This window comes from Lepisosteus platostomus, chromosome 4 (genome assembly GCF_059453375.1).
Source record: "Lepisosteus platostomus isolate fLepPlt1 chromosome 4, fLepPlt1.hap1, whole genome shotgun sequence".
Classification (NCBI taxonomy): Eukaryota; Metazoa; Chordata; class Actinopteri; order Semionotiformes; family Lepisosteidae; genus Lepisosteus; species Lepisosteus platostomus.
In genome coordinates this window covers 30,161,207-30,177,882 of record NC_142614.1, presented here as the reverse complement: position 1 = coordinate 30,177,882, position 16,676 = coordinate 30,161,207, and the positions used below count along the sequence as shown (strand labels likewise).

At 32.9% G+C, this 16,676-nt stretch overlaps 1 protein-coding gene across 4 annotated transcripts in view; it reads right to left on the bottom strand.

Moving 5' to 3' along the window:
• Positions 1 to 914: 914 nt before the first annotated feature.
• Positions 915 to 16,676, bottom strand: part of lrrc2 (leucine rich repeat containing 2) — a 29,555-nt gene continuing 13,793 nt past the window's right edge. For 2 of the 4 annotated variants that reach the window (XM_088629381.1, XM_088629382.1), the window contains 3 exons: positions 15,828 to 15,980; positions 7,687 to 7,823; positions 915 to 2,451 (listed from right to left, as the gene is read on the bottom strand). In XM_088629381.1, the coding sequence (XP_088485507.1) occupies positions 2,402 to 2,451; positions 7,687 to 7,823; positions 15,828 to 15,980 (340 nt within the window). In that variant the 3' untranslated portion in view covers positions 915 to 2,401. Of the gene's footprint in view, positions 2,452 to 7,686; positions 7,824 to 15,169; positions 15,218 to 15,827; positions 15,981 to 16,676 lie in introns of those variants that run through there. The other 2 variants (XM_088629383.1, XM_088629385.1) reach the window with 2 other exon arrangements.

The window sequence follows — 16,676 nt, the reverse complement described above, 5'->3', positions numbered from 1 at the left end:
GATTGTACAGTCTGGTTCTAGTTGCTTTAGATGTGTCTTCCAATTTTGTAATCTGTATGCTATAGTTAAAATAATAAACTAATTGCTGTTTACTATATACCGTGTTATTCTGCAAACATTAAATTACATATATTCATCCCATCTTCTATACAGTTTGTGTTACCTTACATAATACATTCATTGCTGTAGTTCATAGTTTTTATAAGTGAAATTACTTTGTAAACATAGAAATGAAAACTGATTTCATTGACAGCAGTTCTCACCTGGACGAGTGGAATGAAAATCGATGGATGATATAATTGTTCCCTTTTCCTTAAAACTTGTATGTTGGAAAAGAAAACTGCCTATAATAAAATTAATCTTGAAATCATGTTTGCAGCATTTAAGCCAAAAGTCCAAAAAGGACAACTGGATGATGAATAGATGACTTGATAAGAGGGAGGCACGGTGGTGCAGCAGTTAGTATTGCTGCCTTCCAGTGTTGGGGCCCTTGGTTCAATTCCTTGGTTGTTCAAGTTTGTATGTTCCCCTCATTTTCTCATGGGCTTCCATTTCTGGGAAACCTGGCCCTGGTGTGAGTGTGTGTGTGCATGTTTATGTCTGAGTGTGCTGAGGGTATATCCTGACTTGCACTTGATGCTTGCCAGAAGAGGCTCTGACTCTCCCGTGATCATATATTGTATAAAGCGGTTAGGAAACGGATGCATGGATTTTATATTAAATTATATCTTAAATTCCACCCATCACCAGAAATCCCACAAGAACATGGGGAGAACATACAACATAGAAATCCAAACAGATAGCACCTCAGGAATTGAACCCAGGGCCTGACTGCTGTAAGGCAACAATGCTAATTACTGCACCACCCAGAATTTTTAACTCTGTATTTAATTTTTAATTCAAGGATTCATTCATGTTTTCAAATACAACTTTATTGTTAACATTTTCTTATACAAAAGATTTACAGAATATATGAAAAAAGCAAAGAATGTGATTACTTAGCACAATACACAGTAGCATTTCTTTGGTAAAAACTATTTCTCATTTAAAGATGAAAAGGAACATTTAAAGTGCTGGAGTAGTTTTTCCTCTATTAGTTCTATTTAGCCAGATTTTTCAAAAAATATACTTGGAAATCACTTGCATTACCAAGTTTGTCCATGCACAACAACAATTTTTTGGTCATATTAAAACAGCAGTCAATACTACAAAATCATTCATTCACTTAATATGGAATTGCCTATAGTAAACAATATAGACTTTGAATTCTGCAGTAGTTATGTATGTCTAAAGAACTTGCTTCACAATTCTATAGTAATAAATAAGGACTTCTTACTTCCATTTTGTGTCAGCTCACAGTCAAGTTAATCTATGTGAAGATGGTGCAGGAGCTGTACACACTCATATAACATGGATTTACAAGAGATTCACAGAAAATATATAGGGAGTTCGGAGAGCTGTCACTCCTGTTCCATAATGTTTGCAATTAATTCCTGCAATGTATTGTACACTATAACAAAAGCAAGTTCTTCATTTGACATGCTAGAGTTTACAAATTATAGTAAATCTGAAAAGTTATGGCATTGTTTAAACAAGCACAGCATGCTGTAAAATTGTATTCACCCTGTATTAAAAAAAAAGTTTGTGGGACCTCATGCATTCAATATGAGTGTTATAGAATTACTGTAGGATCAAGCTAATTTTCCAAACTTAAACATTTAAAAATAATTATGATCCAAATATAATCAAATAAATCAACTGTTAAAAAAGTTTGTCCTTTGTCAATTTGCTACATGCTATAAATTCTAAAGTGCAAAATGAATTAACCAGCTCAAGTCCAGTCAAACCTTATTCTAGTTTATTTGCATCAGCCATCAAACCATGTCACATAGCATCTTCAAACAGGAGAAAAATCATAAAGAAAATTATCTGATTCCATGAACTACAGGTTAAACTTCCTTTTTTATCTTCTCCAGTAATAAGCTCAGATATCTAGACTCTTTACCAATACTTGCCTTAAATAATAATAATAATAATAATAATAATAATAATAATAATAATAATAATAATAATAATAATAATAATAATTGCTTACACTTATATAGCGCTTTTCTGGACACTCCACTCAAAGATCTTTACAGGTAATGGGGACTCCCCTCCACCACCACCAATGTGCAGCATCCACCTGGATGAATCCAAAGACATTTAAAAATCTTTTAAATGTCATCCTAACAGCAATGTTTGATTGTGAATTTATTTTTCTTATATTGTCCTCTCATAAGAACTTCATAACCTTAGAAAGACAGTACTTTCTTCTAAATTAAATATTCCCACTTTTCACCACCATCTTCTATCCAGAATGATCCCCCTTTCGTCAGTCTTCAGAAGTTATTTAATCTCATTACAAATGACAGGTCAGAGATACCTTGGTAGTGTAACTGGGAGCAGTTTCTGAAACAAAATTAAAACAGTCATGTATTAGCATTTTTATCCTTATCTATATGGCATACAGATTCCTTACTCTTTACAAACTTTAAGGCACAGTATATGTGCCATCAAGTTAAATATTAAATAATTCGCATTTTGAACCTCTGAACTAAATGTAAAAATTGTACATATTAATTTTTTACCCAACAAACTATGCAGGAGACCCTGTGTAGCAGCTTGAAAATAATAATTTTATAGTTTAATAAAATTCTTAAAACAACAAAAGAAGTCAAAAATATAAATAAATAGCTTTCTTACTATTTTGATGTCAGCTTGCCTTGCTAAGGAAGTAATAACACTAGCAGAACTAGAGCACTGACAAAACCTCTGAAGGATTCACAAAACACAAGTACAGAAAGCATAATGCAAGTGTTTATTACATTTGAGTTATAGGCTGTCTGGATCAGTTGGGAGATATGTGACGTCTGCTTTAAAAAACCAATGATGTGAGCCTCGCTTCCGGCAGACCAATGATAAAGGAGAGTCAAGGGCCAACACTGCACTGCATTTGGATGCCATCAGGAGGATGGAGAGAACTGGATAGGAAGAAAACCTGTTCTCATCATGGTAGGCCATGGGCGCTAAGGGCTAAAAACAAGGAGGCCCAGACAAAATAAAACATATGCCATCTGCTCACACCTACAGGGTGAGTTACCATCCGTGACCTGGGTGGCTTTTACGGGGACAGCAGAAGGAAGGGTTGTGGAATGGAAAAACAAAAACAAAGATATGATGGGATATGTAGTGGGTTGGATGTTGAACCTGAAGTGGGGAGAAAGGAAGGGGGGGGGGTGAAAGCAAAGGGAATGCAGAGAGAAGAAGAGGATGAGGGTTTGAGTACAGTTTGTGGAAGATTATTGAAAAGGTTAATAAATAGTGTGTTATGTAGATTCAGAAAACAGGGCTGGCGGGATAAGGATTCAAGGGAATAGTCACAGACTGCCACAATCTCTGGTTAACTGCCACGGTATCTGGTTAATGCAGACAATGAAATAAGCTTGCTTCATATGCAAAATGCAACTCTTATCAATAAAAAGCAACAATAACACAGCACAAGGCCAGTGGTGAGCGGGGGTTAAATACCTGGATTGGTTGTCTTTACTTTCCTTTGAAATGAATCACAAATATGCAAGGGAAATGACCCAAATTGGCCATATTAATTTTCTTATCCCACTTACTATTCTAAAATCGGGATTTTGGTTATAGGTCTGGTTAGAACCCATAATGCATTGCATGCATTGCAGAACACCTAATGCATTGCAAGCAACATACAATTTAAGACAATCCTTGGTAATTTATTATATTTAATTGCTTTGTTGCTCATTTGCTGCCAAAGTACTTATGTATTACATACAACATTTATATTATATATTATTAATATATTAATACTATATTAATAGACTATATTAATAGTGCTCCAAGTACTTACAGTATTTTTTTATTTTTGAATTGAATTACCTCATGCTTTGCTGCAAAGTGTTTGCTTACATCATTAAAAATAATGCAACATTTAATGTTGTTATAAGATACAGTATGTTACTATGTCAATTTTTTCTGCTTCGTATTTAATGTCTTTACTTTAATACATATGGAATAATCTGTATTTAGATTTCTCATTGTAAACAATCTGTTTATGTTATTATTGTGTGTTAGTAATCTAAACTGGCATGATCAATAAACACATTTAAATATGTGGTCTTAGTTATTGATAATTGGCAACATTTGTGTGCCCTGATACAAAGTTAAGTCAGTTCCCCATTAAAAATTGATATATAGCCTTTCAGCTTTTAGGGGGAGGTATAATAGAAAAAATAACTCTATGAGAAACATTGTAAAGTTTGTGACCCCTGCTACCGATGATGACCTTCATACTATCATAAAATATTTTTTTTTTATTAGGAAGGGCTGGAATTCATCCCAAGAGGACCCTTGGACTAAACTTTAGATGCCGAGCAGGTCAAGTTTATAACCATGACAGATGTAACTCTGTAAGGGGGGGGCTTTCCTGTCCCTATGGGATTCAGCACATTGAATATTATGAAGATCCTTACAAAGATCCTAAATAGTAAACAATTGGCTCAAAGACCTTATCTCCCTAAAATTACCTAGTATTTCTAAGATCTTTCAAAATTATCAGGTAATTAATTACACAGCCAAAATATAAAAGTTATATAGAATAATATGATACATAAACAGAAATTAATGATTCATGTGAAATTAATGGTTCATGTGAAAGGTCTGTTAGCAGTAAAATTAATTCTTAATACACTGTCCCTTGTTATTCTTTTAATCATTGTCATTGTGTATAAAATATATTAATTATTCTCATAACAATATACACTACTGCTGGGCTAATGAAGAATTTCCTTATTTTTTATTTCTAAGTCTGTAATTGTAATTACAGTAATGGTTTTAGATTCAAGTTTCAATTCCTTTTAAAATATGGAAGGTAATATTGGTAGCTCAGCATTTTGTCACTTTTGAAAAAAACACACATCTGGTGATTTATTACATTTTGTTTGGGATTGTCTCCATTATAGTACAACAAAGGTAATAACAAACAGAGGGACTTAAAACAAAAATAAAGTCATCCTGAAAAGTGTATTTTGGTTAATCTGCAAAACAGTATCACAGTGGCTGAATTAAACTTTATATCTGAAACTTTTTCAAAGGTTCTAAAACTGTTTCACACCAGTTTTCTGTCCTTACAGACACAAGAAAAAGTCCTAAGAACACAAGAAAGTATGCAGATAAAAGCAGGTCATTTTGATCACCTAGCCCATTTGGATTCATTAAGTGATTTAAGGATCTCATCCAAATGTTTCTACAAATAAGACAAGCTACCAGATTCTACAAATGGCTGACGCAACAGAGGTATCTGGAGCTTGGCTCAGACCACTGAAGGCAGTGTGTAGTCACTTCACAAACAAAAAAAAATGTCAACGTGCATTTCACAAATAATTAGAGAAGGTGATTTCTCACACTATAAAAGACAAATAAAAGAGACATAGGGTACTCCCAGAGAGTAAGAATGGTAAAAGGTAAATGTTAAAGGGTAAAGGGTAGAGTCTCAGCTGAAACAAAATAACATGTTGTAAAAAAACAATCAAGTCTTTGCTACTTCAAACCAAGATTTAAAATATGCTAATATCTGCTGTGTGCAATTTGTCAAGATGATTTACTCTTGACCTTAGAAGATCCAAAGAGAATATCATACAGTAGCGTGTTATATGGTATAAACCTACAACCCTTAGTATATTGAAGTTTGTCCTGTTCTCAGGTTTTAATACCTTCATTTGTGCTTGCTGGTTTGGAAAAAAGTCTATAGGATTGACTATTAATTCCTTTTAAGAAAATGAATAATTGGATCAGGTTTCCTATAAGCCATCTCTGGTAAAGACTAAAAAGATTTGGTTTGTTTAGCTTGTCTGTAGTGGACATTCATTTCAGCCCAAAACTCATCTCTAAATTCCAGAGCAGCAATTTAATTTACAAATTGTAACTTTCTCTACACAAGGGTATATGATATTGTAAATACGGATTTACTATAGCATTGTACAATTTTAATATAACTTGCATTTATTTAAATTCTATCATTTTAACTATATATTTCTAAATTAATTTTTATTGCTTCCTACACATACTGTAGCCTGCAAGATGAATGAAAAATTAAGCTTCTTTGTATTTTTCGTACACTCTTTAAAGTTGGTTTAAAATGACATTTAAGAATTTGTTTTTGCTACCAGAATGTGCTACCATATACTGTATTTGTACCAATCTGCCAGTTGCCAGCTCAGTTCTAAATTTGCTCTGAATATTTTTTATGTTTTTGCAGCCTCTATAGTGCCTGATATTTCACCTTAATGAACTGTAAAAGCAGAGGTTCTAATACAGATCTCCTGTGATACTCTACTAATTACATCACTCTGAGTATTCACTCCTGTGTATGTCTATTCTTTGCTTTCTGTCCATTAATAATTTCTCAATTACTTTGAATGCTTATCTCCAGTAAATTGATTACACTTTATTTAATATATTCAGGGGAATTTTTTCAAAAACTTTCTGAAAATCAAAACTTAGCATATCATATACTCTATTTGCGTAGATTACCTTTTTGCTTGTTCAAAGGTGCTAATCCTCTAGGTTAGTTCTAACCGTTGTATTCATATTTGATGTAATAGATGTAGGAATTAATATGGAATTATTTTGTTGCCCTATTTATAGATGTGCATAGCCAACTCAGTTAATTTAAATTTAAACAAGCTTATAAATGATTATTTTCAAAGTCTTAACTTCTGTTAAATTTAAAATGCATTATTATTTACCTAATTCTTTTAAAAATAATTATTTATGTTATGTTTCTAATTAAATCTAATAAATGTTTGAGTAGATTTCTGTTTTGAGGCATGAAAATGTCAGTTGAAGACTTAACTGGCAGTACTGATTGATTTGGAGCATAGATGATCTCTACAATGAACCTCAGAACTGAATATTATTCTCTGCCTCTCTTGCTTCAGAGTATCTTGTTCAGAGTTACAGTAGATGAGTAGAATCATGCTGTAATAGATATTGCTCCCTTAGGATGTGACTAGAGATTTTGACCATGCTGAAAACATACACAAAATCATTAGAAATAGCATCTTGACGAGGGTGACAGCAGAAAAGAAAGTGGAATAGTGATGACAAAATATTGTTAACACTACATAGCATGGACAGAACACAATGTGGATCAGTTTTAACTACCATAGTGTATCAATATTCTTAATTTCAACAGATCATACAATTCCAAAAATCAATAATAAAAAATGACTGTGATGTTAGGGTGTGTGTGAGGGGCGCTGTCAGTTATGGACATTACAGTTGGTACTGTTAGATATGCTATATATATGTTATATCTATATATGCATATGCTCTGTGAATCTGTTTTTAAGAGAAAGCTGATGACCACACAGCAATAAGATTCTTAGTCAACTAGCTGCATAGCCTGGTTTCAAAGAATGCTCTCAAATACATGGTTGTAGTCTATTTTTAATTTATTTTGTAAATTCAGTTTTTAGAAACCAAATACTTATTCTTCCATGTATAATTCAATTGTAAATGAAATAAAATGTAAAATGGTAGATACAATATTCTCATAGATCATGTTTCTAAATGTTGCCTATGAATCCTATAATTTTCTGCTTCTTTAAAACATTTTACCTCTGTTCTTAAGGGTTTCAACATATGTCTGCATAAACTCTTTCTCCTTCTCCTTCTGACTTCTGTCTTCTTCCTCAGACTCATCTTCTACCTTCTCTTCCACAGAATCAAGAGGGTTATCAAACAGGCTGATGAATCTGAAAGTATTTTAATATAAAGAGGTAAAGAAAATAATACTTTATGTTAAAGGAGATCCAAAGGTTCCTTTATTTATAGTGTTACATTTTAATATTTTATAAAAGTATCAGTAATAAAACAGATTTAGCAACACAGAAAATACTCATTCATATTCATGTAAGATTTTTGATAATCACCATGCTCTGAATCACTTACTTGGCAATGAGGTCATGATAAGTACTTAAAATGCAATATTAAGATGAACACAGTTTAAGCACATGCATCTAATCAACCCAGTAAGAGTGTAGAAGTGCTGAAAAGCATAAATGATTTGAAATAAGGTGAATGCTAATGTGTCCTTTAGAAATATTTCCACTCAAAGAGCTTCTAGGCGCTACTGTTAAATTATATGCCCATGAAGTACTCTTCTACATCTTTATGTAGTAGTTTACTGCGCCTCATTATATTTCAGTAGTCTTTACCACAGGGCACAACAGAGTGGTTAAATAATCTAATGCTATCATACTCCACAAACTAGTCAATTAAAAAAAGCAAGTATAGATACAGTATATTACATTAATTTAAATACTATCTGTACATTATTAACATATCATCAAGTTGACCAATTTTGTCACATTGGCTAAATATTGCACTTTGCTGATATGTGTTGCAATAGCTAGTATAAGTTGTGATCATACTATTACATTACAGCCAGCATCATTGTGATTATAATATGGAAAACAAAATAAAGATTTACACAAATAAAAGGCCTTTATATTATGTTTAACTAATAAGTTGGATTCAAAACCTTAGAAAAAATCCTTTCTATATTTATCCTTATAGAAATGATTCTCAAGGAGCTTTAGCTATTGTATGATACACAAGATTTGACATTTCTAGGGTTTTATCATGGAGTCATACTGGTAATGGTCTTGTAATCCTAGTACAGCAATGACCTTTTCTGGTGGAAGGATTTCTGGTCAGCATTTGATCATTTTCTAAAGGGTAAGACAAGTTTTGTAAATTATGTTTCATCATGAGTGCCTGCACCCAGTAATTGAGAACACGCAATGGACTATTATGGCTTTGCTAAAGTATTGTTTAGTGTAAATTGATATAATAATGTATAGTTGTCATAAATGAGAATAAATGAGTTGTCAACCCTAAATAACCCTAAATAAGTAATCTTTTTACTAAATAAAGAAGATTGATAATAATTGTAAGATTGGCGATATAAGTTGTATTCTATCCTTCAAACTGTAAGAATCATCAAATACAATTCTAAAACACTTTGACCTTCCATTTAATCACATTTTACAATGTAATGCAACCAAAAGTAAATCTATGAATATCAGGACTCAATGCTCAAAACTTTGTTTTATTTAAGCTCATACTGAAAAGAAGTCCTTTTTTCACTGTACACGGAATTGCTAAATTGAAGTTAATGTTAAGAAGAGTCTTGGGCAATGCTGTAACAATATGCAATTGTTTAACTCATTTATACTCTTCAATGAGGGACCTGGAAAGACAGGAAAAAACATTCCTGTTTGCTGTGTTCCTGTTAGTACAAACCTATATACATTTAATACAAAGCTAGGAGTTTGAAATGTTTTATTGGCAGAAAAATAAAGAACCTATAGATGTTATTGATCACCTATTACTTTATGTGAATTCAGTTGTGAATTGTTTACTGTTGTACTGTATCTCTTAAACATGTATGTTGTGCTATGGCTGTATCTGGACCCCAGTGTCTTGGTGAAATTTCCCATTGGCCCTTACCAATCATGGCCTCCTAATAATCCCCATCTATGAATTGGCTCCATTATTCTGCTCTCCTCCCCACTGATAACTGATGTGCGGTGAGCGTTTTGGCGCACTATGGCTCCCGTCGCATCATCCAGGTGGATGCTACACATTGGTGGTGGTGGAGGGGAGTCCCCAATACCTGTAAAGCACTTTGAGGGGAGTGTCCAGAAAAGTGCTATATAAGTGTAAGCAATTATTATTATTATTATTATTATTATTATTATTATTATTATTATTATTATTATTATTATTATTATTATTATCTTCAATTGTTCCTTCTTATATTTCCTCATATAAGTTAAGTGGATAATTGTATTGTGTAGAGAGTGACTCTCCAAACATATAAAATGTTTAGTATCCTGTAATAATAAAACTACAAATGCATAGTTTAACCCTTCTATATAGTTATAGAAGCTAACTATAATTTATAATGCTTACAGAAATCTTCATGTTTAATTTTGATATAATGTAAACTGTATATCTTATGCTCAGTCAATGTAATCAGTCTTTTTTACATCTATCAGCTATTTGTTTTTTTTGCTATGCTTTATTTGCACTCGAAGCCATATATCGCAACTAACACTAACAGATATAAAATAAAATGTGTTTAGTTTCAGACTTTCTTGAAGGCCACTTTGCCCAAGAGACAAAGAAGAAATTGTTACAAAGCAACAGCAAAAACAAATGTTTATATAACCCTTTGTGGTAGGTAAGGCACTGTAAATATATCACTTTTTAAATAAATTTCATTTTTTGCACACGAACAGTTCCTGCACATGTTTTATCTGATTAATAGTGAGTGGTAGGCTGATTTATGAAGGGATTGGAGTAGCAGCAAACCTGCCTCTAGGGTTTCCAAGATTTGCAGTTAGTTTCACTTGGTGTGTGTTAATTACTGTATATTACTGGTTAAAGGCTGGAAGGTACATTCTCACATGGGTATAATTAGATTGTTTAATATATAAGAAGGGCTTGCATGGGGTTGTAGTGGTTGAATTAGTAGTAGTTAGGGTAGACTGCTATGATTTAAAGTGGAGAGAAAGGAGGTGGGCTTTGTTTCAGATAATTTTTATATGTAAGAACTGAGAGTAACTGTCCTTGTGAGTATTTCCTTTCATTCAAATCACTGGAACTGCCTTGGCTCTTGGCAGGTCTGCCATAGTAATGTAGAAATGAAAGCACAAAGGCTCCATCCATGTATTGCACATGTCAAACTGTCATTTAAAAAAAAACTGAACACCAACTAATATAATGAAATTATGCTATATATATACTGTAAAAGCTATTTCAGTACACTTTAATTATTTCAGCTATAAAATAAACTATAATTGTTATAAGACTCCTCTTTGCATTTTTTGCATTGAAACTAGCTTTTTCATCACCATAAGGTGAAACGTTGGCAACACTAATGCCAGACGAAAAACAGCACACTAAACCCAATGTATGTGACAGGATTGATGTCTTGATTGATTGATATGCAGGGCTGGTGTCTAATAATTTTGCCCTATACCTATGAAACAATTCCCAAGCAATACAAGTCATCTTTTGATTTCAGTGATAACATTCCTCATTCTGGGGTCTTACAGCCTTGAAGATTCTTTACTCAGAGAGTAATGGGGGTCAAGAATAGACTCAGTGGGATCTGTTAAACATGTCAGTAAAACTCTCTTGGTACCGTAGGAAGGTATCTTTTATGACACAGGAAGCTACACTGGAAGGAGAGAGTTTGAGATTGAAAATGTAACATTATTTAAACTGTAGTTTTCAACATCTTATGTTGGAGTTTTATTTTGCATTGGATTTTCCTTTTCAGAAAAGGGTTTGTATTCCTGGATCAGTAAGATACTACAACAAAAAAAATTCATCATCTGGCATTTGTAACCTTTTTTATGTTCTTAGGAGTACCTTGAACCCCTCAATGGCTAAAGACCAGTGAACAATGGTAGTTCAGACTACATAAGATACTTAAGACATTAGTATAATCACTGAAGTTATAAAGAAGTGGAATGAACTCAAGAAGAACTAAGGCTCTAGTAGAGTGAACACTCTATTGGATCAATATCAGTTTGCATATAAACACAGAAGGGGCACCAGTGATATAATGTGTCATGTTGTTAAACACTTAGAAGATCCAAATATGTATGCCCAACTGCTGTTTGTTGATTACAACTCTGCATTTAATACTCTGCAGCCCCTTGATTAGCAAGCTGAATCAGATGTCCGTTAATCCCATTATTATCAGATAATATAATTCATTTTTACCAAAAAAAAACAGTATCAAAGTTACGATTTATTAGTACAGGTGCCACCCAGGGCTTTTGTGAGCTCATCAATTCTATTCACACTTCATATAAATAAATGTACAAGTAGTAGTCAAACAACTCCTGTATATTGTTAAATTTTCTGATGACATATTATTTACTATTAGTACTTATTAGTTATTACCGTATATCATATATTATTTACTATTAATACTTTTTGTTCATACTGTAGCTCCCTTGACCACCCTCAGCAACCATCCACACCAGGCACTTTCCCTTGCAACAGAGCTTGCTGTATCACCTGTAAGTACATATCTAACACCTAACATTTAACATATCTTATTCAAGGCCCCTCAGGACAATTCTGGATCTTTCAGATGACATCTTGTACCTCCAGACTATATGTCTTGCAGTAAATGCCCAGCCATCTACATTGGGGAAACAGGAAGGAGACTTGGAGACCACTTCAGAGAACATGTTAGGGCTGTAAAGATTAAAGGTTTCTCCAAGCCTATTGTTTCATATTTTACCTCTGATGGCCATGATCACACTAATCTCTCCATCTGTGTTCTCAAAGATGGTTTTCCTAACTCCTACATCAAAAAGACTACAGAAACTAAAATTATCCTGCAGCTAGGATCACACCTTTCCCCTTCTCTCAACAACAGACTAATTTTCTTCTACAGTAAATTCTCTCTATTCCTTGTAGGTTTCATTTCACACCTCTCTTCACCTATCCTGACTTCACACTACCTGCTTAGCTACTCTTTCTGTCCCCTGCTCCCACCTCCTGCTCCTCCTTTCTCCCAGCTTTTGTTTTCCTGTGCTACTTTACCTTTGCTAACTGCCCTGTCTTTCTCACATCTGAAGAAGGCTCCATGGCCGAAACGTTGTGTTTTCTTTCTTCTCTTTTCAGCATGGAATAAACCTATTACTTGTTCCTTTGCAGCCTACTTATGCTGACACAGCTACTATTGACACTTATCAGTAATTACAGTATAAGTATTTAGGAATACAGTCAACCCACAACTTCAAAATTTACAGTCATCACCAGAAAATAAAAATATTGAAAAACTTATCTGTTATTCTAATGACTTTCTGAAAAAAATCATCAAGCATGCCCACAAGAGCTATTTGTTGAGCCTATATGGTCATTGTATTTACTTTTATTTAATGTTTTTAAACTTATATTCAATACCTTGAATTACCTTTGACAATAATCGAATTTGGTTTTACCCTCTACTCAAAATCCCTAATAAAATTATGAGTCGACAGCATACATAGACTCTGAGCAGTAAGAGTGTTTGAAGATGGATGGAAAATAATGCTCTTCTTTTACCATGTTGGTATCTTACTAAATATGATAGAAAAGTGTGTTTTATCAGTCCAATTAAGACACAAAATCACCCATCTTGTCCAAACAAAAATGAAGGTTATAGGATTGAAGCAGCACTCCTCCTTGCAGACAATGTTTGAACAATCCATGATTAGACAGGCAGAAAAAATTGTATCAGATCCTTTTCATATTGTTAATTCTGAATATCAACTTCTCTCTGGAAAATGTTAGGATTCCTAAAAGTAGATCAAATAGATACAGATATTTATTTGTTCCCTTATCTATTAAGGCAGCTAATACAAAAAAATGGTAAGGGTAAATGCAATTGGGTCACTATTTAGTATAAACCATTTGTGCTGTAACAAATTATGTACGTGTAATATGTCATTACTTTTTTTAATGAGTTATACATGTCCAATAGAGGTTATGTGTAATGTTTTGTGATGTATTCAGATGTACACAAGCAATGTCAATAAATGTTTTCCCCTAGTGGACAATAAAGGTTATCTTATCTTATACAGTAAATAGAGCCTACATCTACAGTATGTACTATGATGTACAGACTACATCAAAACCACCCACCACCTACAAATTATCAAGTTAGATTTTTAAATTGTGTTTACATCATGTAATATGAAACAGACAGTTTGGAAGGTCACCTACAATTACAGAGTTTATAGTTACAATTGGTGAGTTGTTGAAAATTGTTATTTAAATTTGGCTCATGAGAGAGGATTATTGCTTTTGATCAGCATGTATCTTGCAGATGTGTTCAGTTGATCTATATTCAAACAGAACAATGAAAGATATATTGATACAACACTATTACTCTTGGTAATATGTGGTGTGCTGTCATGTTGGTGTTTGCATGTTACACATGACAAAACCATTGTAATAGGGAAAAGTGAATTGCTGTATTTGCATTTTGCATTGTAATTTACATGTGGCTCCACACCCACATGCTCCTAGCAGGTGTTATGCTAAATACTGTCATTGTCTCTCACTCATACCTACACAAAAATACATTCTTCTAATTTATTCCTCCTGGTACCTCTCAGTTCTGTCTCTGAAATTTTAATTTAGCTAATATTTTTCAGGGGTTCAGACTGTTTCCTTTTGAAATTGTCTATGTTTAGCAATCCAAAACCAACAAAGGACTGTATGGTATCACTTTCAGAGTTTATTATTGAGAATGATGTTTGGATATTTTTAGATATTTAGACAACTTATCCTATGGGTGGAAACTTTTTAATTTATCTTTTTTTAAAATGACACTAAAGAAAATACAGTTATCAAAAGAGACACTATCTAGCAGAGACAATCTAGCACGTCTACTGGCTGAAGAAACAACCACTTCCCTACAACATGTTTTAGGTTAGGGTGGAGACTGGGAAAGGCATTAGAATCTAAAAACAAATCTTGTAAAAACAGGAATATGTGACGATTCATCTTTTCTAATGAGTTAATTTGACAGCCAAATTGGTAACTGAATTATCTTTCCCATACACTGTCCTTCATCCTGTTCATGGTTTCGTAGATCTAAAAAATGGCCTAATGTTTTATTAAAATAGTATATTTTATTATACTTTATTCATGAAGTTATTAAAATATGCCTAGGGACATTCAAAGTAACAAATAGTTATTCAAAGCATACGTCAAGTGTATAGCTTTTAAGTATAATTTTAAATTTTCAAATAACCCTTCTTTTTTAATTTGAACTGATTTTGTTTTCAATAATCCATTTATCCAATTTCATGACCAAAAAATTAAATCCTGGTGTTTCAGATCATTGTCTGAAGCACTTATTTTTCTTTAAAATTGAATAAATGTAAATGAGTACAAAAAGTCAAATTTAAATTGCATTTAACAAATATCAAACATAGCTTTCAGAAAACAGGTTTTTTTTAACATTATCACAAATACAAACATATTGAAAAGAGTATTGCTTCTTGTGCAATTTTAAAAAGCTTACAATCATATCATTTTAAAGGCTAACCTTTAGGGATTTATCCTGGTCGATATTTCCACAAAGGAGAAAAAGAAGACAGAGGTAAGGAATAAAATTAGCACCTGTGCTCCAAAAGCCTGCCTCTTACAAAGAATATTAGGAAGAATCATACTGAATATCAAAGGTTTGACTGTTCTATTAATAGAAATATAATATAGTTATCCTTCTTTTTCAAAAAACGTTTTCATTAGTCACTATGTATGTAGATGTACATGCAAATGTTAACAGACTGGAACTCGCCGTCAGAAGTAGCACTCTAATTTTTATATTCAGAAAAAGTGAAGAAACATTATCTGGTATCAACAAGATCCCTGTCCATTTGGGATTCCCAGAACAAACCTTTCCACATTTTGATTCCTTGCTAAATTTGCTGAGAAACTCTATCCATTTTTGTATGTGTATGCATGCATAAGGGTCAAGATACATTATGTTTTTCCACTCAAGCCATTTTGGGGTTGTCCTGGATTTTGTTAGGAAATTACAAAACTGTAGCAAATGATGCGCTGGATTAAAAAACTTTCAGAATCAGTTGGTATTTTAGTATTTTAGAAATATTACAATTCATTCTAGTATTTCTATGAAAAGAAACAATACAAAACCAAGTAATACTTACTTAATTTTGGGGCTGCAACAGATGGCTGTTGGCATGCTGACCAGATGGTCTCCACTTACAACAATCATAGAGAGTGTTGATATATTACACAATGAATTGGGCAAGTACGTCATTATGTTCTTCTGGAGGAAAAAGGAATTTAATTCTTGCAACCTAATGATAATAAAATAAAATCACAGTGAGATTTAAAGGTTAAGGTGGGAAAGACGATTTTTTATTTTAAATATTAAAGACTATTGAAAGTAATACGTAAAATTCAAAACCTTTACTGAATGAATTCACATTTTATCAATATTAACACAATGCCATTCAATAATAAAATGATAATTGTGACATATACTTTATGCAAAGAGAAGGGTTTTGACGTTAAGTGGTGTGCAGTTTATGTTGTCTATATTTGCATTTAATTGTATTTGATGAGAATACTGTTATCGTTATTATTGGTCTGTGGTTTACTTGATTGCATTGTGTATTTGTATGATTACCTTACAGTCCATTAGCCATAAGAAAATAATTCACTTTTTATATTACTCTTAACCCTTTGTCTTTCTGAACTTTTTTCCCATGGGGAGTCATTATTTTTACACCTTTTCATTCAGGAAAGCATCAGCAAGAAACATGTGTAACGATTTCTCTCTCCATAAATGACAGTTTAATGGGTAGTAAGAGTAGATATGTTCCATATTGGGTATTTTATATAACAGAAAAGACTGATTCTCAATTATGTAGCATTTAGGGAGCAACATTACATTTAGTTTTTATTTCATCTACCATTGTTAAGGAACCGTGAGGCAACATTCAGCAACCTATCATCAATATGCCACTTATCCTGGAAGCATAGACCACGGG